This window comes from Condylura cristata, unplaced genomic scaffold, assembly GCF_000260355.1.
Source record: "Condylura cristata isolate star-nosed mole 26May11 unplaced genomic scaffold, ConCri1.0 scaffold00018, whole genome shotgun sequence".
NCBI classification, from domain to species: Eukaryota; Metazoa; Chordata; class Mammalia; order Eulipotyphla; family Talpidae; genus Condylura; species Condylura cristata.
This window is the reverse complement of record NW_004567119.1, coordinates 38,901,726-38,929,413: the sequence shown is the minus strand read 5'-3', so window position 1 is coordinate 38,929,413 and position 27,688 is coordinate 38,901,726. Positions and strand designations below refer to the sequence as shown.

Here is a 27,688-nt window from a genome sequence, read left to right as displayed (position 1 = left end):
AGGCGGGGCGAGGAGCTCGGGGAGGAGGTGACGCGGCCGCGGAGGTGACGCCGTGTGGTCGCGCGCCCCTTCCGGCGCGGGGAGGGCGCTGACGATCCCGGGCCGCTCGGCCGCAGGCCGCCTCCAAACGCCGCGGGATGTAGCGCCGGGGACCGCGGCCCCCAGCACAGCCTTCCCGCCCACTGTAAGTTTCCCTGGGCGAACGCCGCGAGCGGGTGGGCGGAGCGCGGCCGGAGCGCCGGGACCCCCGAGGACCTCGGCCCGGGACCAGAGACTGGGCTGCCGGGGGTGAGGGGGGGTAACCTGCCCACAAGTCCCGAGGGCCGGTGACCCCCTGCCTCGGAGACGGCGGGGCTCCCCGGTTTCTCAGTGGTCTGGGTTGTAAACATTTCCGGCCCCTCCTACTGCGCGCCGCCTCCGAGGCGGCCTCAAAAACAGTGAAGTGCGGTGGACTGGGCTGCTTGTCCCCCGCCTTTGCCCCGACTGCCTGCAGCCCTGGTGAGTGCTGTGCGTTCCCAGCCGCGCCGGGGGGTTGAGACGCCTGGATTCGGTCTCTGACTCTGGACGGGACTGGCCAGATCTAAGCCTGGTCCGGAGGCCGCCGCGCGAGCCTAGAGAGGAGAGGGGGATGCGGGCCTAGGTCAAAGAACTGCCTCTCAGCAGGGACCCCACGCCTTGGGCGGCCTGGGAAGCCCTAAGGTTCCTCGACCAGCAGCTGGTCAACCCGTGACGGGGCCCCTCCTGCTTGACGGGTGAGGAGGGGAGGTTCCTGGACTATTGACTGGGTAAAGGTAGTTCAGAAGCTGAAACGTGAACAAAATCTGAACTACTTCAGAGGGGAAACGAAATTTTCTTTCACTTAGAAGTCGCACATTGACGTTTGCTAGTTTATGCTTGCAAGTTGGCGTCTTCAAGCCTTCAGTTTTTCAGGAAAAAAATAGAAGTTTCATCACAGTACCTGGTGCTTCAGGGGTGAATGGGAAACTGACCAGGCTGATTTCCGTTTACACAGTTGCTAGTGTCAGAGGAGCAATAGTATTTTACTTATCCATAGTATTACCTCCAAGTATTTAGAAGACAGGTTAGAAAACGCAGCAGGCGATTGACAGGCTACTACGTCTGCAATCAACAAATCAAGCGCAGAGCCAATCATGACTGGTTCTTTTCTGAAATGAAAGAGTGCAATCTGTTTACTGCTTTTCTCTCTTGATAAGACTTGGGTCACCTCTGATGGTGGAACTGCTGTTGCTGAGGTTTTTATAGTATCTATGCAGCACTAGGAATTTAGACTGGGCGGTGCTAAACAGATTGCAATGTCAGGATAGCAGTTCCCAGCTTGCAACCACTTCGCTCAGTTTCTTTATTCCAGAAATAACGTATGTGTTCCCATAGAGTGGTTGGCACTTGGGGAATCAATCTTAAAACCTGGTGTGTTTCTGAAAGTTCATCTTAGGGTAGGCTGCCACAAAATTGACCCTTATTGCAAAGCAAAATCTGAAAGCATCCTGTCCACCGTGGCCAAGAAATCATATGATTCCCACTTGATTTAAAAGAAAATTAATCGACCCCTTTGCCTGCAAGTAGGAAGTAATCGCAGATGAGTATCAGGAAACATTAATATACTAGGCTCCCCGTTGCTAATGCATAAAGTACACCATGTTAGGTAGGCTTTTAGGCCATCTTCATTTTCTGCAATCTGGCCTCATTTTACCTTTCCAAGACTCCCTTATGAAAAAGTGCCCTGGGATCTTTTTCTTTCATGTCTGCTTTGGTTCACACGTGGTAGCCTCCCCTGCTCCCGTCTCTACCTATCCAGAGCTTTTTAAAAAATATTCTACAAACATTTCCTCATCATTCCAACTAAAACCGAGGTTTTCTGCTTACTTTCAGCATCACTTACTGGTATTTAGTCTTGAGATGTTAATAGAAAATAAAAATGATTTCCCTCTTAAACTAGGCCAGCAACCATGTCTAACTTCTCTTTGTCTCATCTCTAGCTACAATGTCACACGTTATCTATTGTGAATCACAATAGGTATTTTCCTCCGGATAAAGGATAGAGTTTGTACTTCTTTATAGGTCAGTAAATTTGTTCTCTATTTCCCTAGGAAATTTTGTTAACTCCTGTAATATAAAGCTAACAAACTATTAACACTCTTGCTGCATTATCCTGACCATGCATTGATGATCACACTGGTGAACTAAACAGTCATCTTGAAGTCTAGAGCTTTATTAATTATGGTGGGCTTTTTTTCCTAATTCTGGTATTATTGAAGTCATTACATTTTGTCCTTAGTGTCCATTTGTTCCTAATATTGCCCAAGGGATTTTGTACCTCTCACTATGCTCAAAGTTAATTCCCTTTTCTGCTCAGAAATGTTGGGAGTGTGATTAATGTTTACAAAGTATGTAGCTATCTTGAATTGCTGAAATCCTTGAACGGCCCCTCCAGCCAAACCAGTTCCAAGTGATTGGCTTTTAGACATGTACCTAGTTTGCTTTTGTTTTATTGGGCTTTCTGGGATATACAAAGATCATTAAAACGTGCAACTATACTCACCATATATCTGTAATATATGTGAAAGCCGGGTATTAAAAAGCAGTAAGTCTATTGTATGCCTGCTTACTATTTACTGGGTGTGTGCTTGGTCGTGGCATTTGAAAAGCATATGTCTTTTGTTGGAGGTTAAAAAGATCTCTTCTGTTGGGATAGCTTTTACTGGAAAAGAGTTACAAAAGAAGTTATATTGTGATTTTCCCTTCACAGTCAGACTTGGCATCAGAGAGGAAAGCTGAGGCCTCATTAGAGCACTTTGGTTATTTTCACACATAGCCTTTGCCTTGCCTCATTCTCCCCCAGCAGTACTATGAAACCACCTCTCCTAGCAAAGGGAGTATGAACCTAGAGAAGATGTAACTGTGTGGTCTTTGCTGCTAGGCAGGCCTTGCTTTAGAACATGGGTGTTGAAGTAGACACAGACCCTACTCGTGGAATAGAGTGGATCTCAGAAGTAGAAGATGGAGACTCAGTCGTGAAAATAAGGTAGTATATACAGGTTTGTAATGTTTCCTCTACAGTGAAACCTACACGATGTTATAAACTTCAATTAAAAGCAAAAAATATCTTCAAAAAGCTTTGTGCTTAGATTCCAGAGAAGGCATGTGAAATAACCTAGAAAACTTGGTAACTGGTTCACAGAATAAATGTCTTAACCACATTTGGGGGGGACTCTCCAGCTAACTGGTTGGTGACTAAGAATCAGTCCTTCCCCAAGTCTGGCACAGGATTACCTTATTTACAGGAGCACAAACACCTCCCGGCTTCCACAGCTTTATTCTCTGATATTCCAGATTTACCAAGTTGGGAAGCTTAATGGAAAAGATTTATTAGCTTGAATTGAAGAAATCCCATTAAAAATGCACTCAGTAGAGTGCATTTGGCTCAGTTATAAATTGCTATATTGGGTGTGGTGAGTTTGAGGGGAAATGTGTTTCCTCTAGAACACGTATGTTGGTAGAAAAGCTGGTAAGAAGCTGAAGTAGATTTGGCTTTCCTGAGTGTTCCCAAACAGTCTAGTACCTTAGGGGCTTGAACAGATTTTACATAATAGAGGAAAAGAAAAACACTTGTAATAATTCCTAGTTGTTTGTGAGTGACCCACCCTATCCAAAGTTATATTTTCAGGTCCCAGAATTAGTCATTCTTCTTTCTTGCCAGACTTCTGATCCCTATCCCATTTTTGTCTTCATGTTGCTGTTGTAGTTTAGAAAACCAAACCGGGCAATTGACTTGGCTCACTATGAAGGCACTGACTACCACTGCTTCCTCTGTATATATTTTAATGGCTGTTGACCTATCTGGTATCATGAGTTGTAGCTGACGGCTGATTAATTGTAGGGGTCTACTAGGTTTGGTGATTCATCCAGAAGACAATGTTGAAGGGAAGTGTAAGGAGCTACTGAGAGAGGAGACAGAGGAAATTAGAAGAATTCATAGACAGTGATGTGGACAAAAGGAAAAGATGTTGATGATAACCAAGGTCATCCAAGGTGAAAACTACACTTGAGGACATAGAAACTTTTCAGATCAAATAAAATTAATAAGAATGAGAATACCAACATGGAGTCTGTATCTGGTCTCAGAGTCTGTTGCCCAAGTTCATTTTTTTGTATCACTACTTTGACCACAGCAAATGGTCTGATGGCACTGCCTTCTGCCTTCTGATCATAGACTCTCTGAAGACAGTGGCTTAACTTGTTCAGCTTTGTATCTCACATAGTTCCTTGGAATGCCGAGGGGTGCTAGTACTAGCTACATGGTTAACTGCTTGGTGAAGGTGTTGGCTTGCTCTGGACAAAGGGATCGGAGAAAGCCCACAGATGAGGAAAAGCGCATGAATCCTTAGCTTCATGAGGCTGCGGAGGCTAAATGCCTGTTAGTTGTATGCTTGCTGGCTGGGATGCTACTGTGGTCACTCACTCATTTTGAAATCCAAGTTCTGACCAAAATCAGGATACGTACCAATTTATGTTCCATGTATCCCAGAAACGGCACTTTTTTTTTGCCCCAGTGGCCTGCTTCTAGAGCACCGGCATCAGTAGCCTAAGCTAAGTGTGTTCCCCTCAGCAGACTTAACCAAGATGCCCAAAGCTGTTTATAGCTTTTGCTCCAGTATAAATTATTTCTTAAGCTGTTTATTAGGTAGTACTTCACTTAGAGGAAATATATGTGTGGTCAGCTTATTGAAAAAGATTTCCCAATGTTTCTCTCCTTTGGGCCTCCTATCTCCTGAGGTTTCCTGTTCTCCTTTGTTGGCAGTGACTGTGAGCTGGCATCTGGCTTGTCAGAGTCTCTCACAGTTAAAGGAAGAGGAACTGTCTATGTGTTGACACCACATAAAGAGCTGCTGCACAGTGAGTTACTGTTTTGTCTCTGGACTAGGTTTGCTTGCTGCTTTGAGCTGTGCTTGTGAGTTGAGCACAGCAACACTGGTCCGAAACTTGAGGCTTGCCCACTCCTGCATGCCTGTGTCCAGTTATAATCCCTGACAAGCAATTGTGATTACTCTTGGATTAAAAAAAAAAAAGACGTCAAAGATGTTTTTATAGTGAGCCATGGAAAATACAGACAGTGTCTTCCTCGGGGGCAGAGTCATGCTTACCACACATTATAAAGATTAAGGCTCTCTGGGCTTCAGCTTCCCCTCCTGGAATGCCACCCGCTCCCCGTGCGGGAGTTACCTGCCCATCTCAGTGTTGCCCCCTGGGTATCAGGGGCCAGGTAAGCAATGCAAGAAAATGCTAGTATTCTGGCTGCTGTTTCAGCTATGAGTAATAAAGTCCTTTTTCCAAGGCAGGAGATGAGGGAGACTGGTAACTTACAAAACAGGGAAACTCTTTTTGGGCACTTTCTCCCTCTTTTCAATTTTATGTTCAGCTCCCTATGGCCTGATTTAAAGATTGCTGCCTAAATCCAATCAGGAAAACCTGTAGTGTTTTGAGATTTTTTTCCCTAGAAAACTGAGTTCTGGATTTCGCTGATTTTTCTGAAGGATTCGTGTGCCTATCTCCAGTTTCTGAGAAGCTAATATGAGTGGGGCTTAGGTTATGAGCTGTGGTGGCCTGGACAAGCTCTTGCTGAGCCGGTTGTTTAGTATGTGTGTGGTAAAGGGCAAGGTGGGGGCTGCCTCCTGGGGTTCAGCTTCCTGTTTCCAGGTAAGTTATCTCTTGCTTGAAGGAGGAATTGTGAAAGTTTGATATCCAAGTGTTGAAACCAGGCCCTAATCAATCCTAAAATAATAGACTCAGCCCTTCAGAGGAACTAACCCCTGGGTATCTCACCTATGTCCAAGTTCCTTGTGCATGCCAGACACACCTGTCTGATCATTTGTAGATGAAGCCCTGCCGAGTTCAGCTGGCATCTAATTCATTTCTAAGTGTGGATAGTCTTGTCATAATTAAAGTTAGGTGTTGGCTTCATATTTTTGCTCCTTAGGCTCAGAATCAGGTCTTTCTTGGGTAGAACAGCTTTGGAAAAGGTAAGCTAAACTCTCCTCTCTAGAGAGAGACGCCATATCAGTAGGTGGGAATTGAAGTTCGGCACAATAACCACAGATCCCTTGAAGGTAAAAGACTGGGTTTATATTTTCAGCCTTCTTCATAAGGTTGATGAGGTTCTCAGTAAAGAGTAACATTAAAGAGGGAGAACAATGAAAAGATTTCATTCTAGCAATTAATTGGCCATTAGACGTGGAGACGGTCTGGGTTGATGAGCTACATCTTATTTTCGGTACTGACTTGTAGAAATAGAGGAATTAATTGTCAATACTCTTTTGTTTGGATTTTCTTTCAAGGTTTACCATTACAGGGAGCTCTCTGCCCCCTGGGCTGAGAGACCCCACCTTCTCCCCAAGCTGAAACTCTGGTGTACTGAGTACCAGCCAGATGTCTTCTCACAAAGGATCCGTGGTGGCACAGAGCAATGGGGCTCCTGCCAATAACAGAGAAAATGACACGGTGGAACTGGCTGAACTGGGACCCCTGCTGGAAGAGAAGGGCAAGCGAGTAATCGCCAACCCCACCAAAGTAAGTCGGCTCCCAGTCCCTTTCCTGGACAGCATCTCTCCTTAGGCCTCTGTCAGTCTCCATTTTTTAAGATCTCAACTTCCTCCCAAAAGGGGAAAGCACTGCACCCTGGTTAAGTCTCTGTCCCAGTCCTTAGCAGCCTGCTAGTATCTTTTTGTTTTTCCCATTGTAAGCTAGTGTGTGTTCACTCTCACAAGACCTGAACTCCAATAAGTAATAAGCAAATCCCTTGAGTTGAATAAGGAAGCAGTCAGGTAAGATTAGGTTTGGCTTCATATAACAAAACAAAAATCCGGGCCTCCCTGGTGGCACAAGTGGTTAAGTCTTAATGCTGCCAAGCTGTCCACAGCCACTGCAGCACCAGTTTGATCCCGGCCAGGGAGCTGACCCACATGGCGCAGCAGCAGACCTCTCCTGTCCTGTCTCACCCGCTGCTCCCCTCAGCAGTGTATTTCAGTAGATCTGCCTATTCTGTTCCCCACTCTGTCTGGTGAATCCTCTCACACACTACACACCCCACTCTGGGGTACACCTCTGGCCTACACCTCAGTTCTTGTATGCATAAATAAAGTAAAGTATACCTTTTTTTAAAAAAATAGGCAAAAATTCTTTACAGCTGTTAGTCTCACATAAAAAGATTCTTGAAAGTAAGCAGTCCAACGCTGATGTGGAGGCTTCACTCCTCTTAGGCACCTGTCTAGCTCCTCCGTCATTTTTTATGTGTTACTCGTCACACCCACATTCTAGCCACTGAAAGCGGGGAGGGGTTGGAGAAGGGGCCACCCTTGCTGAAGGTATCCTGCGGCAATTCACTTTTGTCTCGGCCAGAACTAAGTTACATGACGACATTCAGCTGCACCAAGGTGAAGCATTATATCCCTCTCATTGGGGCGTAAAGTTACGTTAATGCCTCCCTGAATAAAACCAAGGGCTTGGCTACTGAGGAAGAGAGAGAATGGATATTGGATATTGGAGTAGGTAAGCAAGAATCTGTATTATAAAATCTAAGATGGACCATTTGTTTACCTGGGACCATCGACAGGAGAAAGACTAGCCCAGGGAGGAGCTGAAGTGCCAGGTTCTCCATCTCCATGGAGTGGAGCCTCGGGACGGGGCCAGTCTCTGCCTGATGGCAAGCCTGCTCCCCTGTGATGCTGTGGCACTGTGTGAGCTCCTGGGAGCTGCTGTGGGGACAGAGTTTCAGTCATGATCTCATCCCCAGAGTCTGTGCACAGGGAACTAAGAACAGACTTAAATTTGAAGGGAGTCTCTGAGACTTGGTGTCTTCTTCCTTGGTTTGGAATTTTAGTGGGCTAGAAGAGAAAAACTTGTGGGAATCTAGGGAAAACTGACAGCCACTGTCCTGGAGATAAGGACATTCAGACTTACAGAACGTCTGGGACTGTGTGCTCATCTGATCCTGTGTCCGGTGCATTTACAGTATAACATCTTAACTTGCAGGGTTGGAAACTCAGCCACTGCCCTGCTCTTGAAAGGGTCACAGGCCCGAGATGTAGGAGCGAGACTGAGCGGAAAGCTTTGAGTTTGGGTTTCTCTGGACCGGTCTGATCTGGAATTGTCATGTCTCCTAGGATTGGTTTTTTTCCATTTTTCCTCCCGCAGGCAGAAGAGCAAGCATGCCCAGTACCCCAGGAAGAGGAGGAGGAGGTGCGGGTGCTGACGCTCCCCCTGCAAGCCCACCACGCCATGGAGAAGATGGAAGAGTTTGTGTATAAGGTGCAGCCCAAAGCCTCGCGTCCTGGAAGGGGAAGGGCATGGGCCTGCTGGGGTGCCCACTGCAAGCTCGCACTGGGCTGAAGAAGAGCTTTCACTCCAGTGGGTAGATTCGTTTTTACTTAGCTGAAGTAAACAGAGGGGAAGGCAGGCTAAATGTTAGGGCCTGCTGCGTTCAAAATACATCTGGAACAGCAGTTCTTAACTTTTGGGGGCTACTGATCCCTTTTCCAGTTGTCAAAGTGTTTAAATGTAATAATATGGACTCCATTATTAATACATTAAGTAATACAAGCAATAGTATTTCATTAAAATTTAATATACATCTACACAATTTTTATGTGTCTACAAAATTAATGTATTAAATATCTGATTTCTACTGCTGACAGTCACAAGTTTTACTGTTACTGTGGTTTGTTGTCCACTTTTATAATTGAAGGAACTAATAAGCTTAAATGAGAGATATATGGGAAAAAAGATAATTTTTTCCCAAACTCCCATACACTCTTTGGGTTCAGCTCATTGTCCAAGAATTATTTATGTATCCAAGAGGTGTGTGGGGGTGGGGAGGAATGAGAGGACTCACCAGAGACAGAGTGGGGAGCAGAACAGGCGGATTGATTGATGTGGGGTCATACACCCTGAGGGGAGCAGTGGGGGAGACAAGAGAGATCTGCTGCGTCATGTGGGTCAGCTCCCTGGCAGGGGTGAACTCATGCTGTAGTGGCTGTGGAGAGCTCGATAGTGCTGAGACTTAATGCCTTGCACCATCAGGAGGACCAAAATGTATATTTTTAAAATCACATATGTGTATGTGTATGCACATAAACACTCACATACATATAATTCTGTTTCTTTGGTTTCATTCACAGTATTTATTTGATTTTGAACTTTCAAACGTAGCTTAGAGGAAACCCTGCCATATTTCCTTATCTAAAGTGTACCCAGTAGCATAAGAACAGAGGCTGCCCTCCTAGATGGAGGCAAGCGAGCCTCAGTCACTACAGTGTGAGTTGGATCCCGCACCTGGAGCTGACCCACATGGCGCAGCAGACCTTTCCTGACCCGCCCGCTGCTCCCCTCAGCAGTGTACTTCATCAGTCGGCTTGTTCTGCTCCTCAGTCTGTCTGGTGAAGCCTCTCACCTCCCCTACACCTCTGGCCTGTACCCCAGTTCTGTATGAATAAATAAATAAGTAAATCTTAAAAAAAAAAAAAAAGTGGCATTTTTTAAAAAAGTGGCTGAAATATCCTCCAGCACTGTGCTGGCTTTATTCCTGCTGGGTCTTGGATAGCTCCAGGTGCAGGCCCATTCCCCATTGTTACCTGGGACCTTTCAAAGCCCGATTGGGTCCTCCTAGACTGGCTCTACATCTGCACTTGTCCTTGGGGAATAGGGCTCCCTGGGCCCTCGCTTAGAGAGAACGCATCTATCGTAGGTCTGGGAGGGACGCTGGAGGGTCATCCCATATGATGTGCTGCCTGACTGGCTGAAGGACAATGACTACTTGCTACATGGCCATCGGCCACCCATGCCCTCCTTCCGGGCTTGCTTCAAGAGCATCTTCCGCATCCATACAGAAACTGGCAACATCTGGACACACCTGCTTGGTGAGTGAAATGGATGGAGAAAATGTCTCATTAAGTGCCAAGGGTTCTATAACCTTTGTCCATGGGAAGGAAAAAAAGCAAAGTTGATTGATTCTTGATCACAGACCCTCGAAATGGGAGAGGAAAGGCCTAGCCACAGGAGAAGATACTGGAACTAGGTGTTTTCATGTGATCCCTGGTACAACTTTCCTAGATAGAAGCAATTCCTTCTATTTCATAAATTCCCATTGTCATAACAAAATGACAACACTTCAAAAACTAAGGGGTTTTGTCTGGATGTACATGATTGGTGCCATGTTTCCAGAGATTTCAGACTGTAATTCCCCCATTTTCACACTGTAGTTTACTGATTTAATGTCATAGATTGTCAAAATGCGTTTTTTCCCATTTCCTCAGACTTTCTTGTTTTTTTTTCCCCTCCTATAGGTTTCGTGCTATTTCTCTTTTTGGGAATCTTGACCATGCTCAGACCAAATATGTATTTCATGGCCCCTCTACAGGAGAAGGTGGTTTTTGGGATGTTCTTTTTGGGTGCAGTGCTCTGCCTCAGTTTCTCCTGGCTCTTTCACACCGTCTATTGTCATTCAGAGAAAGTCTCTCGGACATTTTCCAAGTGAGTTGAAAGTGTATTAGTGAAAAAGACTGGGTGCTATGTATGCAGTTGGTGGGCTGAGGGTCAACTGAGCGCTGGAAACTCCAGTGCTTGTAAAGAGTCCCCAGTTTGCAAGAAGAAAGACTTTCTATTTGGGGAATATAATAGGGTGATAAGCTTTTCTCCTCAGCCCTTCAAGAAAACATTCGCAACTTTCATCTCAACAGATGAAACCCAACTGTGGAACATACCTTCTACCTGCACCGTACTAGCCATTAAAACTTGGGGTGCCACCGGCTGCATTCTGAGACAAAGTGCCAAGTACTCTCTCAGCTCCCCACTGGCCAGAGCCAGGAGGCGTGGTAGCCCGTGCCTGGTCTGCTAGTGCTCCACCCCGCTGTCAGGCAGGCTTATCTGTGCTGCGCATGTACTGCTGGGAGCCCCCGATGCCTGCCATCTGCTGCTTTCCATCCTCCCAGCTCCCAGCTCGGAGCTCTGTTTGTTTGTGTTTATTGTTGTTGGTTTTGGATCAGAGGTGGATGTACTGTGTTTCCCCAGCAACATCCGTAATAAGAACACAATTTTATCATGGAAATTGTCAACTGAAACAGAACAGTATCCTTAATGATATTCCCAATTTAAAGGTTTGGTTTTTAGAATTCAACCTGTCAGAGCTGGGAACCAGCTAGATTGAAGCATCAACTAGCAGCTCATAACTTAGGGGGAGGAATAAAGATCTATGATCAGGGCTTCTTGGAGTATTTTCCACTGCAGGATAGAAGTGCTATAGGATAGGTTATATGGGAAGTAAGGTTAGGGATAGTCAAATCTGGGAGGCGGCAGGGAACAGAATGAACCAGTTAAGCTGAGGGATTCTTCATTCTCCCACTGGTTGATTTTACTTTTGTGGTGCTCTTTTTTTAGACTGGATTATTCAGGGATTGCCCTATTGATTATGGGGAGCTTTGTCCCCTGGCTCTATTATTCCTTCTACTGCTCCCCCCAGCCACGGCTCATCTACCTCTCCATCGTCTGTGTCCTGGGCATTTCTGCCATCATTGTGGCACAGTGGGACCGTTTTGCCACCCCTAAGCACCGGCAAACAAGAGCAGGTGAGTGGAACCCACAGTATGTGTAAACCTCGTAGGTATTAGCGCCTTGGATTGTAACCTAAGGTTTGCAGTATGGGGTCCCCACCCAAATCTTGTTTTGTGTTTAAAGTTTTCAAAACGGCATGACTTTTCAAAGCTCAGTTCCCTTATGTTTCATTCGACTTCAGTTGATGACTAGTAGAACAGATCATTACCACTGTCAGTTAGCTGCAAATATAGATAGGACTGCTCTTGAGAAAATTTTATTAAAAAATCTTACCAAGCACTATCATTTTAGTGACCTTAGTCCCAAGCACTCAAACCATGGGGTTAAATTTAAAATACCCAGAGTTATTTTACGAAGGGAATGGAATGCTTGGATTGGTGAATAAAATACCTGAGCATAAACATTCCTTAACAACAGAATATAGCTGTAAACATAAACCTGTTTGTGTTGTCCAACGATTAAGTAATCTTCTCCCTGATAGGCTTTTTAATACCTGCTCTGTTTTAACCTTAAGTGAAAAGAATTAAATATTTATCAAGGGCCATCTTGCAGGCACGTGCTCTACCAGGGGCCTCTGCAAAGCCAGAGAAGGTAGTCCCTCCTCCCTTCACGATCAGTGTGGCGGCGTGGGCACAGGTACCCATTCTCCCCCGTGCCTGATTTGTGTGTGCCAGCAGCCACGGACGCCCTGTCAGACGCGTGTAGCCAGGCTCAGGAGGTCAGGGTCCTGGTTACTTAAGCCTGTTACGCTCTTAAAAGGGAAACCTGTCCTCCTCCTCTCTGGCTTGCAAGACATGTGCAGCTTTGCCATCACGTTCTGTATCCTTGTCAGCTCTCAGAGGGTTGTGACACCGTATTTTTGCCGAGGCTTTTTAACAGATAAATAGGAGTGAAGATGTTCTTGGTAATCTTTAAAAGATAATTCACTATATAAGCCCTAACCTAGCCCTCTTCTCATTCTGGGTGTTGAAACTGTATCTATTATCTACCTAAATTTCCTTAACATACTATTTACCGAAATGTAGTTGATTATCATAAACATTTAAATTCTGAAGTAACAGTGTCTCCATGTATCTTCTTCTGCTTCCTTGCTTGACAGTCTTACCTTGCTTTTGTTCAGGAGTGTTCCTGGGACTAGGTTTGAGTGGTGTTGTGCCCACAATGCACTTTACTATCGCCGAGGGCTTCGTCAAGGCCACTACCGTGGGCCAGATGGGCTGGTTCTTCCTCATGGCTGTGATGTACATCACCGGAGCGGGCCTTTATGCTGCTCGAATTCCTGAGCGCTTCTTTCCTGGGAAATTTGACATATGGGTAAGAAAGGACTCCCCCGGCAGAGCCCATGATGGTGACAGGTTGGGAGAGCAGGTCGTAAGAGACGCAGGGAAGATGTAGGGAGAGCACGTGTGCACGCAGGGAAATGGGAAGGAGGGTGATCAATACTAACTCTGTGTGTGTCACTGACAAGGTGTCTCTTTAAATTTTTCTCTAATAAATAGACCACTTTTACAATGTGAAAAATATATATATATTTAAGGAGAAACTAGGAGAGGTAAACACTTTCTCCGATTAGTTTCTCTGATTCTTCTAACATCTCTTGCTCCTCTCTTCTTATGCCTACAGTTCCAGTCGCATCAGATCTTCCACGTCCTAGTGGTGGCGGCGGCCTTTGTCCACTTCTACGGGGTCTCCAACCTTCAGGAGTTCCGTTATGGCCTGGAAGGTGGCTGCACTGACGACTCCCTTCTCTGAGCCTTCCTACCTGAGGGGTGGAGGAGGAACTTCCCAAGTGCTTTTAAAAATAACTTCTTTGCTGAAGTGAGAGGAAGAGTCTGAGTTGTTTGTTTCTAGAAGAAACCTCTTAGAGAATTCAGTACCAAGCTCTAGCCCACTTTCATACCCACTGGGCAATAAACTTGACATTTTCCTAGTTGAAGAGAGTGGGGATGGCCAAACTTAGCCATCCCCCCTCTGCATCCCCCTCCTCAGCAAGGCAACTGCTGTCCCCTTCCAGAGACAGTCTATTGAAGCTCATGTTGAGATTTTACCCCTCTGGCCATTTGGGGGGGGGGGAGGGGATGATGGACTGGGACTCTTCAGAAGTTGTTTCTGGAGAAAAATGTCCCTTCCTTACCCCATCCTTACTTTGTAACCTGGCTTATAACAGGCCACCCATTTTTGTAGCACACTTTTCAAAAACAATTATAACCTGGTCCCATTCTTTCTAGAGCCTGGATCTGCTCACACAGCAGGAAGAACAAAGCCACCAACTTTTACATAGCCCGGCTAATCATGGAAGTGTCTCCAGGCTTCAAATAACTTGAGTTTTAATTTTTTTTTTTCTTGGCAGAGTAATGTAAAATTAAAATGGGGAAAGATATTTAATATTTAATACTAAGCTTTAAAAAGAAACCTGCTATCATTGCTATGTATCTTGATGCAAAGACTATGATGATAATAAAAGAAAGTACAGAAGACACTTGGCATTCAAAAATCTGACATGTGTGGTCTCAACTATTTTCACACAACACGAAGAATTAAGACCAGTAAAATCATTTCTGATTCTGCAGAGGAACAAACTTGAATCAATGGCATCAATAGACTGACATACACAGGCTAATGAATGAGCCTAATTGAATTCCTAGCATCTCAGTATAGCTTTATTTTTCTCCACCTATTGCAGACATTACAGAATTTAGAGTTTAGTGCTGTTAAAACTGCATTGTGTAAGATGGTCTCATAAGATAGAAACGGCCTTTCTGTTTTGTGGATTGTACTCAACCTGATGGGAATTTTGTTCATCAAAAAGTGTAAAGCCCACAGTAATTATCACTTCTGAGCTAAGTGGGTACTTACACCGGTGTCCTCTTTGACTTACAAAGTCAGGTACACTTTAAGGGTCAGCTTTATCCAACTGGAAAAAGATTCTCCTGAAAGAGAGCCTAACTAGGCCGACAAAGGAAACGTTTCTCACCCTCAAGCAGTAATCAGGGAGACGTAACTTAAAACCAGAGAAAGAAACCACCTCACGCCATCCAGATTGGCATAAATAATAAAAACTCTGATACTGCATGTTTGTGCAGCAAGACAGAGCAGATGGGGGTGTTGCATTTCTGTGGGACCGCCCGCTGTGTGGACATGTGGCAACACAGTCGGTGAAGCAGCACGATGTGACGTGTGTCCAAAACCCTAAAGGAATGCTGGTTCTGCCCCACTACGTGGTTTCAGAACTCCCACATAGGTCACAACTTAGACTCGAAAACATACTGCCCTTGAGAAACCTGACTTGTACCCAGAGTCCACGGCAGCTCTGTGGTAGCAGCCTCCTGCCAACAAGCCAAATGCAACACCAGCCGTGAAAATGACCTCCTGGTGACAAATCAGCAACATGGCTGAATCGGAAGACTAGGGCCAGGAGGGAAGCTAGTTACCGAAGAATACATGGCAACTGCATTTATGTGAAGTTCAGAAACTGCAGAACTAATGAAAGTTCAAGGAGACAAATGGTAAAAACTTCACAAAGGAAATGTGGATTCAGAAAAATGATTACCTGTGAGGAGTACGAACAGGATGGGAGCAGGGGGCAAGCCAGATCCTTCAAAAGTACGGTTTATGTCGTCTTGCTTTTCACTAGTAGCTGAGGGTTCCTATACTGTGGTTATTTCTTCTTGTGCACAAGCAATGAGTAGCTTATTCAGTATCAAATTATCTTCCATTTAAATACTTCGGGGCCCTCCCTGGCAGCGCAGCGGGTTAAAACACAGCTCTAAGAAGCTAAAGCCACATCAGCATGAGTTTGATCCCTGCCTGCCCTGGAGGTGACCCAAAGGGTGCAGCAGACCTCTCCTGACCACCCACTGCTCCCCTAAGTGTGTACTTCGGCAGTCAGCCTGTTCTGCTCCCCACTCTGTCTCTGGTGAAGCCTCTCACTGCCCCTGCACCTCTGGCCTGTACTCCAGTTCTGTATGCACAAATAAATCTTTTTTAAAAAGTACTTCATCGCTAAGCTAACAATACAAACTTGTGACCTTCAGGCTGCAGCATTCACACACATGCTCTCTGGCCTGTATCCTGGGGCTGCAGCACAGTCCCTGTGACCTCCAGGGACCTTATGCTCTCCAGTTCAGCTTGCTTGGTCCCTGCTTAGCTTGCTTCACTCCAGAGTCAGCTGCTTAAGCCCTGGAGGCATCCACATTTGCAACCACATGTATTAGACTGGAAGGTACAGGGACCACATCAATCCAACTCCATCTTCTACATGAGGAATGCAGGGTTGGTTTGTATGTTTTTTTTAAGATTTATTTATGCATACAGAACTGGGGTACAGGTGTGGTGGGGTGGAGAGAATTCAGAGACAAGTGGGGAACAGAACAGACAAATGTATTGAAATACACTGCTGAGGGGAGCAACCAGGAGAAGTCTGTGCAGTGTGGGTCAGCTTCCTGTCTGGGGACGCAATTTGTGGCTGCGGATAGCTCCATACTGCTGTGCTTTAACCTGTTGCACCACCAGGAAGGGCCCAGAGGAACGTAGACTTATAATAATGGAGATTTAATAATGGAGATTTATAGCAACTGGTTAAACTTTGTAGGTTTCTTCACTTTTTAGTAGTAGGACCAGAGAAAGAATCTAAGAGGGAACACTCATTGAGCAGCTACTTGATACTTTTCATCTCAATTTTATCTTTTTAGCCCTATGAATTAAGCAGTATCCCACTCCACAGATTTTTTGTTATTTTTCAAAGATTGATTTATGCATACAGAACTAGGGCACAGGCCAGAAGTGCAGGGGCAGTGAGAGGATTCACTGAACACAAAGTGGAGAGCAGAACAGGCAGATTGATGAAGTACACTCCTGAGGGGAACAGTGGGCAAGACTGGAGAAGTCTGCCGCGCCATGTGGATAACCTCGTGGCCTGAGATGGAACTTGCACTGAAGTGGCCAGTTTGCAATGCTGCGCTTTAACCTGCTGCACCAACAGGGAGGGCCCAGATTATTTCAATTTCAACCCCTGGTTTGGCCCTCCCTGGTGGCGCAATGGGTCAGGATACAGTACTATGAGCTACCCACAGCCACTTCAGTGCTCCTTCCATCCCCGCCCCTGGAGCTGATCCACATGGCGTGGCAGACCTCTCCTAACCGCCCACTGCTCCCCTCAGCAGTATACTTCATCACTCTGCCTGTTCTGCTCCCCACTCTGTCTCTGGTGAAGTCTCTCACCACCCTCAGCAACTCTGACCTGTACACCAGTTATGCATAAATAAATAATCCTTTTAAATTAAATAAATAAACTCCTGGTTCTAAAGTCCTGGATCTTTTCACTCCTGATTCTAGTAAATAGTAGTTTCTTTCTCTAATTGCATACTTAAAAGCTGACTCACTTATTTCCAAAATCCAGGACCAGCTGTATGCTGAAGAACAGGTAAATGACAAAAACAATGAATGAGCTGTTGGCAAATAATATTCAAGAAGAATAAAAGCTAAGAATCTGACTCTACCCTATTCTATCAATAAATTTAAAAAGGAAACCAATTTATCTTATACTACATCCATCTTAGATTTAAAATATATAACTTTGGGGAAATTGGTAAACTCTTAATTTAGCACAAATGGGTAATACAGTCCAAAGAAATTTTATTGAATGCTGTGTTAGTCCAGTCCTCAGAGAAGATTAATGTGCAAGGATTTTTTTAGGAAAAATACTTATATGTAAAGGAAATCGGAAGGGAGTGAGAAAAGACAGGGAGAGCATTGAGATAGTGTTGATGGAGGAAGGAATGCAGGGGAGGCATCACAAGACTGAGTCAAACGAAGGGGATGGGTGGAAGTGGCTAGCACTATAACTGAGACAGCCAGAACATCAAGGTCCTCAGGCACCAAAGCTGGATGTCTGGGATGTCCCAGATGCCTGGATGTCTACAGGAGGTCCCAGCAGGTAACAGACTGTTGAGGGCTGTGCCTGAAGCTCAGACCCAAAAGGTACAAGATAAAGACATGGACATGAAGCTCATCAGGAAATCTCTCTAGTTCTAGATAGATATAACTCAGCAACTAACTGCTCGCAAGGGTGGGGGCTCGGGGCTGTCTCTCCACCAGGACGCGGCAGCCATCCTCCGCCCACCTGTGACTATGCAGGTGTTTCTTCCCACCCGCTCTCTCCCTGTGCAGGGCAGCAGCCTCCTGCCTGCCTGCGACCTGTGCCATGCCTGGACCTCTCTGCCCTGACCTCCCTCAGTGGAGGCCGCTCTCCTAAGACCGCCTACAACCATTCAGGTCTCTCTCTCTCTCTGCAATCCTGTCCCTTTCAGGGTAGCTCTTCCTGTCCGCTTATGCAAGAGTTTTTTTTCCTCTCCTGTCTCTTTCTAATAAACTTGCTCTTTAAATATAACGAGTCTCTTGTCTCATGGCGAATCTCGCCTCGTGCCGCTGAAAGAGGAGCTCTGGTGAAACCTTTCCCAGAGTGAATCCAAGAATACCGAACTCCAAAAGATGACATCATTCATCATTGTCACCCCTATGAAGAAAAGAGGGAAAGCAGGGAAAACTGTCCTAGGCAGCCCTGCAGTCTAAGAAAGATCAAATTGTAACAGAGGGGTCCCCAGGAAAAGGGGAAGTTGTGGGTTCCCTGCCTCACCCAGAAGGAGGGTGGAGCTGAGCAGAGAAGAGAAGGATCTGGAGAAAGAAGGAAGCAGGATGGAGAGCCAGAAGGCGACCTAAGGGAGCCACATGGAGCAGAGAGACGTGAAGAAAGTGCGTTTGCTTCTTGGCCCTGGACTGGTTGAAAGAGATGTGGGTGAGAGACCCGTGGGGAGGTGACTATGGCAGCGTTTATCTTGATTTTGATTTTGCTCTTTTCCTCCCAGACTTGTCTGGCCATGGCTGACCCTTTTCTATGGGTCCCAGCCAAAAAGTACTTAGTCTTGTGGTGGGCTTTCAGGCCTTGCTGTGGGCCAATCCCTTTTGAGTGAACTTTTACCCACGAGGGGATGGGTAACTTCAGGTGCTTGATTTAGAAATTATATTCTTTGTCTTTTCTGTATTGAATACTCATTGTATTAAAGTTCCTTTCCATTAAAGCTCTTTTGTCTTGTCTTGATGCAGTGGATGGCAGAACCTATTTAGAGCAGGCAGGTTTGGATGATCAGTGATGTCCCTCTCTCCCTGCCCTGCAACAAAATAAAGCTCTTACTTTGGAAGAGTCCTTGAGCCAAAGTCAGTTAACAAAAGAGTGCCATCTGGCCAGGGAAGGGTCTGCTTAATATGTCCACAGTGCAGTGAGGGGCGGGAACTGCCTTCGGGAGGCCCAACTTGGGTCTGGTGCCAATTTAGCTGTTTCTCAGAGCTGCTCTGAGCTGGGCGCTGCTTTGATGACAGTCAGCAACAAAGAGCTGCATGCATCCTCGTCAGCCACACTCTCCTGGTGTAAATGCAAAGTACCCAAGCTGCCTGGTATACAGATGGACAGACCTTTAGGTACTTGATCTAGAGTTCCAAGGCAAATTCCCTGTTTTCCCTTACTGAAACTCTCCAATAACTATTAACACCTTTAATCGCCCCAAGTGTCCAAATTATAAAGATGATATGATATTTGGGACCTCCCTGGTGGCACAAGGGGTTAAGTCTCAGCACTATGAAGCTATCAGCAGCCACTGAAGCATGAGTTGGAGCTGACCCACATGGAAGCGCCTGCCCTGCTGTTCCCCTCAGAGTGTATTTCAGTGGACCCACCTGTTCTGCTCCCCACTCTGTCTCTAGTGAATCCTCTCACCACTGCCATCTGCCCCCCACCCCCAACCCTGTACCTCTGGCTTATACCCCAGCTCTTGTTTGCATAATATATGTATTTTTTAAAGTTTTTTTTTTTTAAAGATGATATGATATCTAACCTTATTCAGTCCCAACTCCAGAATGGACTTAGGAAATTCTGAGTAAGTTGGGCTGTAAAAGACTGGGTCAGACATCCCAAAAAATTGGAATTATTCTTGGAAGGAAAGGAGAATGTCCTCATAACATGAAGACCCAGAACTTGCTGGGACTGTAACCCGGGGGGAGAACAAAACAAACAAACAAACAGGAGAAGCCTGAAGTAGTCGCCTCATGTGCTGGCTTTCTTGTTAGCAATTTCTGTCTTTTATTCTTTGGAAAAGGCGTGGGCACAGTTAAACAAAGCCTCTTTTACTAAGCTCCCTCCGTATTTGGAAAATTTCTTAATTTAGCAGCCAGGAATTAAGCAATATCATTAAAGTGCTATTTTACATCCAGAAAACAAGGAGTTGTTTTCACTTTTTATTTAAATTGTACATATTTTTAATTCACGAGATGCAAAGTTCAGAAGTTACAAAAGGATAACAGAATTGTATGGCTGTAAAATACTTAAATGAACCAGTCCTTAGTCACAGGCATTAACCTACAAACAACATTATGCACATAATATTTTAAATGTGTGTAAGTATATAGGAAGAATAAATTTATAAGAATTGCTCAGTTAAAGTAGTTGCGTTCATAATTTTCATGAACTTTTCCAAAATGCCACTAGAATTTGCTCCACTCTTGCACTCAATTTTAGATCTGAGATGAAAGGAAAGATGGAAACCATATTAAATTAGAAAGCTACCACGCAGCTATGACTCTATTATCCCTAACGAATCAAAAGTCACACTGAAAACAGTCGAACACAGTTGTCTGGACAGGGATTGTGGACAATTTCCCGCTCATAACCCACTAAGTGCTCCAAGATCAATTGGAAGCGAAATTCCCTAAATTGAAGGCTCAGCACCCACAAGCTGGTGGAGGCAGCAGAAGAGGAACAGGGCAGATGAGAACCGCTGGGACTTCTAAGAATAGCCTTTGCGATCTTCCTTAGTGTCCAAATCCTGGTGACCACAAGTTCCTTCTACTTAATTGTTCTGGAGTGCAAGAAGCTAGGGGACTCCCTGGGGTTGATGTCAGACCCCCATTATGATGCAGAGAATGCTGAGGTCAGTGAATTGCAGGGTTCCGAGGATTTACCACAGTGGTAAGAGTCTGAAAAGGCCTCTATAGACAATGGACTTATTGGGTTGTGGTTTTTTTTGTTTTTGTTTTTTTTTTGACCGTTTCTCCTTCCCTCTTCCTGCTTAACCTCAGAATTCTCACTTTATTAGTGCCCATTAGTCCCTATAAATATTTTGCTTTGCCCATTGTCTACTATGCAAATGTCTAATATTGTCTTTATCATTCTGATTTGCTTTACCACACATAATTCCCTCAAACTTCTTCCATTTGCTGTAAAAGGCAACACTTCATCTTTCCATGGGACTGAAAAGATTTCCAATATATGGCTATTCCACATCTTCTGATAAGTGGGCACTTGGGTGTTTCCATGCCCTAGCTAGTATAAACAACGCTGCCCTAAACATTGTAAAGTGCTACTGTTCTGCAATGATGGTTTTAAGTTTTTTAGATGAAGCCCAAGAGAAGATTGCTGAGTCATACAGAACTTCCATTTTTGGTGTTTTAAGGTGAATCCAGACTGTTCTCCAAAATGGCTGCAACATTTTATAATCCCACCAGCAGTGTCATAGGTCTCCTCGCTCTGATTCCTCTTCAGATTGTTGTTGGGAATTAAAACATGTGTCATTCTCACAGGTGTGAAATGATCTGTCATTGTGGTTTTGAACTGTGTCTCCCTTATGAAAAGCAGTGATGAACATTTTTCCATGTACCTATTCACCTTCTAGATAGCCTGTTTAGTGAACTGCCCACATCTACTGTCCATTTTGTTTAGGTTATTGTTAAATTGGGGTATTGGGATGGGTATTAGCACCTTGTCAGTTGTGTACATATTTTCTACTATTGCATAGGCTGTCTGTGATCTATGCATATCTTCTTTTGCTTTGTAAAGTTTAAAATATGTTGACTTCCAATTGTTTGCCCATACTTTTATTTCTCTTGCAGGAGAGAGAGTCTCCAAAAACACCTTCATCCTTCAGTCAGAAATGTATCACCATTTTCTTCTGGATATTTCATTGCTGATGGTCGTAATTAAAAAACTCTTAGTTCTTTAATTCACTTGAAATTTATTTTTGTGTATTCTATTTAAAGATTGATTTATTTATGCATACAAGAACTAGGGTGTAAGCCAGAGGTACAGTGAGAGGATTCACCAGAGACAGAGTGGGGAGCTGAACAGGTGGATTGACTAAAACACACTGCTGAGGGGAACAGTGGGCAGGACAGGAGAGATCTGCTGAGCCATGTGGGCCAGCTGCCTGGTCAGGGATCGAACTCATGCTGCAGTGGCTGCACCCCTGGAGCGAGCCACCAGGACAGCCCTTCAGGTGTCTATTTTTATGCTTGTACAATATGGCGATCACTATCTCTTTGTAACACAATTCAAAATCAGTTAATGGGTTGCCTTGTTTCCCTTCTATTTTTCTCAGGATTGCATTTCCTATGGAAGGCCATTTATGGCTCCATATAAATTCAGTCCTTTTGCTCAATTTCTTTACAGATATTGTTGGTATTGTGGTGACCATTATATTAAAGTTATGTATTTCTTCTGGTAAAATCATCATTTTGAATATATTGAGTCTCCCCATCCAAGAACATCTTTCCATCCATCTCTTTCTTTCTTACTGGTATCCTTTAATAATATTTTGTTGTTTTTCATTGTGTAAGTTCTTGATCTCCTTGGATAAGCTGATCCTTAAGTACTTGATTGCTTTAAAAGTGATTATGAAATTATTTTTAATATTTTTCTTTCTCATTCATTGTACATAAAAATGCAGCATATTTTTATATGTTGATTTTGTAAGCTGCCACTTTGCTATAGTCATTTGTTGTTTCTAATAGCTTTATGGTGGCTTCTTTAGGATTTTCTAAATACAGTGTCATATCTGCATATACTAGTTTCGTTTCTCCCCCAACTTGGTTTCCTCTTATTTCCTGTTGTTTTCTGACTATGCTAGCTCAAACCTCTAACATTAAATTAAACTGAAAAGGAGACAGTGAGAATCCTTGTATTGTTCCTGATTTTAAAGGGAACACTTTCAGTTTTTCATCATTAGATACTGGCTGTTGGTTTGCGATACATGGCCTTTATTATGTTGAGGTAGTTTTCTTCTCATTTTGTTGGGAGTTTTTATCATAAGTGGGTTTTTATCATAAGTGGTAAATCTATCAAATGTTTTCCCTACATGTACAGGTATTACCACATGACTTCTATCTTTTTTGTTGTTGATAAAGTGTATCACTGATTTGTACATATTAAACCATCCTTGCACCTCTGGGATATATCCCATTTGACATTGATGTATAATCTGTGTATTGCTGAATTTGATTTGCTAGTATTTGTTGAGAACTTTTGAATCAATATTTACCAGGGAAATCGGTCTGTAGTTTTCTTGGGTTGTCTTCATCTTGTTTTGGCATTAAGGTAATATCATTGTAAAATGCATTAGGGAACATCCCTCTTCTTGTAATTTTAGAAGTAACATGATCAAGATGAGCTTAAGGTCTATAAAGTTATGATAAAATTATCATGGCTTTGGTTTGGGAGACATTTTTAGTGCTATTTCAATTTCTATGATATGATAGGTTCATTCAACTCTCCTGCTTCTTCCTGGCTTAATCTTGTAAACTTCTGGTCTAGAAATTTATCCATTTCTTCAAGGTTATTAAGTTTATTGGCATTAATTTGAGTTCAGAGTAATCTCTTATAATCCTTTGTATTTCTGTGTTACTTGTGGCAATTTCACCTTTCTTTTCTATTTATTAGTGTTTTCTCTTTTTGTTACCCTAGCTAAAAGCTTATCAATTTTATCTTCTCAAAAAAATCAACTTTTCATTTCATTGATATTTTGATGTTCTTTTATATTTGTATCATTTACTTCTGCTTCTTTCTTTCCTTTCTTTTATGACCTTTAGGTCTGGTTTGTTCCTCTTTTTCAAGTTGCTTTAGTTAGTCCATGAGAACACACAGTATTATTTGTGCTGTTGCCAGTATCTCCTTTAGTTCTAATAATAATTGTCTTAGGTATCTTGCTGCACCATCATTTGGTGAAAAAATATATATGTATGTGTATGTATGTATGTATGTGTGTGTGTGTGTGTGTGTGTGTATACTTGTATTACTTCTTTTTGTGTTTGATCCTTAATCATAATGTAATGTTCCTCTTGCTCTTTTATTTACTCTTTTATTTTTTTAATTGGAAAGCTATTTTATCTGATAATAAGCACAGCCATTCCTGACTATCACCATTTACTGGTAGGGTTGTCTTGCAGTCTTTAAGTCTGTGCTTGGTTTTGTCGGTAAGATGGGTTTCCTGTAAACAACAGAAAGTTGGACTTTGTTTTGAAATCCATTCACTCTATAACTTTTTCTACAAGATTTATTTATTTGTGCATAAAAGAACTAGGTTGTAGACCAGAGGTACAGGGAGTGAGAGTGGGGAGCCAAACAGGAGGATCTTCTGAAATATATTGCTGAAAGGAGCAGCGGGTGAGACAGGAGAGGTCTGCTTCACCATATGTGGGTTAGCACCCTGGTCAGTGATTGAAGTCAGGCGGAAACAGTGATAGCTCACTCTGGGACTTAACCCAGAGCCAGGGAGGCCCCCACTCTATATTTTTTTAAGATTTATTTATTTATGCATACAGAACAGGAGTGCAAGCCAGAGGTTCACGGGCAGTGAGAGGATTCACCAGAGAATTCACAGAGCAGGGAGCAGAACAGCTCATTGAGGAAGTCCACTGCTGAGAGGAGCAGCGAACAGGTCAGGAGAGGTCTGCTGCACCATGTGGGTCACCTCCAGGGCCAGGGATCGAACTCACACTGCCACTCGCTTGCAGTGCTGCATCCTTACCCACTGCGCCATCAGGAAGGGCCCCAATTTGGTTATAGTATTTTTAGTTTACTAGTTGTAGCAGTCTCATATTGTTTTGGTCTTGCATTACATCATCAGTTGTTTATCTTAGTTCATGAAGCATGGCTCTACCTAAAACCTTAAACTCCTCTCTAGGCATAGTCCAGTTCACTGTATTGAGACGTCTTTTGGGTGTGTTTTGCTAGAGGATTTAAAATACATACTTCTTTCTCCTTGTTTTTACTCTTTATCAGAAGTAATAGGGAATTTCCTTTTCCTGTATTAGTAAATTGGCTTTATACTCCTCCTTTAAGAAGCTAGGTATAATCTTCGATGTTTTACCCAAAATCTTTAGGTGTATTTTACTTCATAGACTTCTGCCTTTGCACTTAATCAGAGGGCTAAGGTCCTGGTTCTGGCAAGAGGTAATGGGTAGAAGGGATCTGGGACTATAGGACACTAAAGTTTCACTTCCAAGGAGCATTAAGGTTTCAAGATTCTTACTGTGTTGTAGATAACCTGAGCTGTGTGGTAGGGATCTACAGTGACCCTCCCTAGAGGGTCAGTCAGAATTACTGGTACTAGTCTTGTTGTGCCAGCCTCAACCACTAGGCTGCATCTGAGAACTATGCAGTGCTGGGTTAGCATTATAGTTGCTGAGGCAGTGCAACAAGATAGGAATTGTTCTCTTTGCTTTGCAAGTACAGTGGTTTGCTCAGGAGTACATGCTCCAGTTATCAGGGTCTAGGTACTTAAAGTATCATAGCTTTGGGCTGTAAATAGTAGCCTATGCAGCATATACAGCAGTGCTTCCTGGGAGCTTATACAGCAGTTCTCCCTGCTGGTTCAAGTTCCAACTGTTCTAGATTGGGAGCCTCAAACAAGCTAGTAGCCTCAGTCTGCAGCCCTACTCCTAGAGAGTTCGCCGATAGTGCATCTTCCATCCCTCACACGCTCCTTTCCCAGCACAGTACCAGAACTCCAAAGCTCCCCGTGTCGGCGTGGGCAGCCGGGTCAACATCAAAAGGACGCCATACAGCCACCACCCCTCATGAGCTGTAGTGCCGATAGGGCTGCACAATTTAGTCACAATTTTTCACACCCTTTTCCGCCAGGCTGTTGCTCTGACGCAGGAGGCTGTCCTATGCTTATTTATCTTCGGGTTGTTATCTTTGCTCCACTGCAATTTGGTCACGACTCTATGGAGGTGGGGCGCCCAGCGTGGTCACACTAGCACCCCCTCTCTGGACTCTCGGTTGTGGATTAAGACATGAGAGGTCTCCTGAACACCTATCAGGTGAAACCATATCCCGACTTAGACATTTTATCCTCTTCTGAAACTCAGCCTCACCAACCACGGAGATGGAAAGCTGTCCACCCTGTCCCTCCCTGCCCGACCCAGGCGGCCCTACCTTCCTCTTTTTGTCTTTCTGGAAGTCTACGGAGGAGCTGGACCAGGTACCTGCGGGTCACGTGACGCGCGAGGCTGCCGGGGCCAGACAGGGGGCGGTGCTCGAGTAGCATGACGTCATCACGTCGCGCGGCCGTGGGGACTGGAGCCGGCACGTCCACGGTGACGGCTCCAGAGCCTCCGGGTCGGGGCGGCGGCGGCGCTTCGGCTCGTCCTGAGCCGGCTGCTAGCCCCGCGCCCCACCCCATCTCCCGGGCGGGGGACGCCCCGGCACCGATCACCCCGGTGCGGCAGGGCGGAGCGGAGGTGAGTTGCACGGAGGTGTAGCAAGCAGCCCTTTCCTCCCTACCTCTCAGCCCCCGCTTGTAACCCTGCCTCCCCACCTCCCCCCCACCCCCACGTAGGAATGGAAGAGACGCTCGGGAGAGTAGGGGAGCCGGGGGGGCCGTCTGGCGTCGAGCGCCCAACCTTTCAATAACCCCCCACCCCCGGAAACTGCTCGTCTCCACCACCCCCACTTGGAGATAAATGCCAGCTCTATTCCTGGTGTCGTCAGGGGAAGAGACCTCCTTTCTTGTTCTTCTGCCACCTGGGATTTAGCCTTTCCAGAATTTGACACCCCTTTCCCGTCCCACCCGGAGTCTTCCATAGTGGAACCCCTCTATTCGGATGTTAAAGGAAGTTCTAGAATAGAGCATCTCAGAAAGGTGAGGGTAGATTCCTGATGAGGCAGGAATCTCCTAAGGAGGACGACCGCCCTACGCTAGGGTTACTGTCATTTTTGATACTGAAAACGTAAGACCCAGTCCCAGGCTGAACCCTGTGTTAACGCTCCAGAAGATCGTCAGAGTAAATGGACCTTTATTCAGACGTTTGTTACATCTCCGGAGTTTTAAAATTAAATTGACTTAAGGAAAATCCTTGCTGAAAAACATAATCTACTTGGATGAATCACCTCCTTTTCTGTAAAATAGTTATCACACAGTTATTGGAGGAAGGGTGTTTATAGTATAATATGCTAACTATAAACAGAAGTAGCTTAAAGTTAGATTCTTGATTTGCTATTCAGATAGTATGATTGTGAGTTGTGGACTTTTGAAGGCTTTTTTTTTTTTTTTCCTTGGATCCCTTCAAAAAGTTTTGGGTTCCAAATAACAGACACTGTCGATAACCACCTCCAATTCATTCCCCACAGATTGTTCTTGGAACCAAAAAAGACGAAGAAGAAGAAAACAAATTACGGAGATAAAACTTGTCCACAGTCAAGGAAATAATAAGTTGATTTACTGACATATAATCTCTCACCGAGTTAATTGATACATGTTACTGCCACTAACTATAGCAGTAAAATTAGTAGGGGAATTTTGACAAGCTTCTAGCCTGATAGAACTGTGTTATTATAAAAAGAATTATCAAAATTGATTTGACTGATAGACAATTACTAATAATGTAGAGTAGGAAAGAGCTTCTGTAGAAGGGCTTCAGTAACTTAATCAAATAGAAGTTTGTAGATAGCTGGTTCATTATTCATTGTAGGTATTGGCCTTCATTTGAGGGCTCACTTTTTAAAAATCCAGATGCCTTTGAAAGTCATCATAATTTTTTCTTTAAAGATTTATTTATTTGTGCATACAGAACTGGGGTACAGGCCGGCGATGGAGAGGGGGAGAGGCTTCACCCGAGACAGAGGGGGGAGCAGAACAGGCAGATCGACAAAGTACACTGCTTGGGGAGCAGCGGGCGGGTCAGGAGAGGTCTGCTACACCATGTGGTCACCTGGTAGATTCCTGATGAGGCAGGAATCTCCTAAGGA

General features: G+C 44.5%; 2 protein-coding genes across 5 annotated transcripts in view; both read left to right on the top strand.

Moving 5' to 3' along the window:
• The first annotated feature begins 49 nt into the window (after positions 1-49).
• On the top strand, positions 50-14,115 carry ADIPOR1 (adiponectin receptor 1). 4 transcript variants are annotated; one of them, XM_012726963.1, is made up of 10 exons: positions 50-184; positions 4,820-4,914; positions 6,354-6,585; positions 8,209-8,322; positions 9,758-9,929; positions 10,356-10,542; positions 11,446-11,633; positions 12,740-12,933; positions 13,243-13,342; positions 13,848-14,115. In XM_012726963.1, the coding sequence occupies exons 3-10, from the start codon at positions 6,445-6,447 to the stop codon at positions 13,898-13,900; spliced, it is 1,149 nt and encodes a 382-aa protein (XP_012582417.1). In that variant the 5' UTR covers positions 50-184; positions 4,820-4,914; positions 6,354-6,444; the 3' UTR covers positions 13,901-14,115. The 4 variants fall into 4 exon arrangements, with proteins under 4 accessions (XP_012582417.1, XP_012582416.1, XP_012582420.1 ...); XM_012726962.1 differs by lacking the exon at positions 4,820-4,914; XM_012726965.1 differs by lacking the exons at positions 50-184; positions 4,820-4,914 and adding an exon at positions 469-498.
• An 11,925-nt stretch (positions 14,116-26,040) lies between these two features.
• Positions 26,041-27,688, top strand: part of KLHL12 (kelch-like family member 12) — a 24,580-nt gene continuing 22,932 nt past the window's right edge. The window contains exon 1 of the mRNA XM_004685517.2: positions 26,041-26,181. The gene's annotated coding sequence lies outside the window, so the exon portion shown is untranslated. The remainder of the gene's footprint in view (positions 26,182-27,688) is intronic.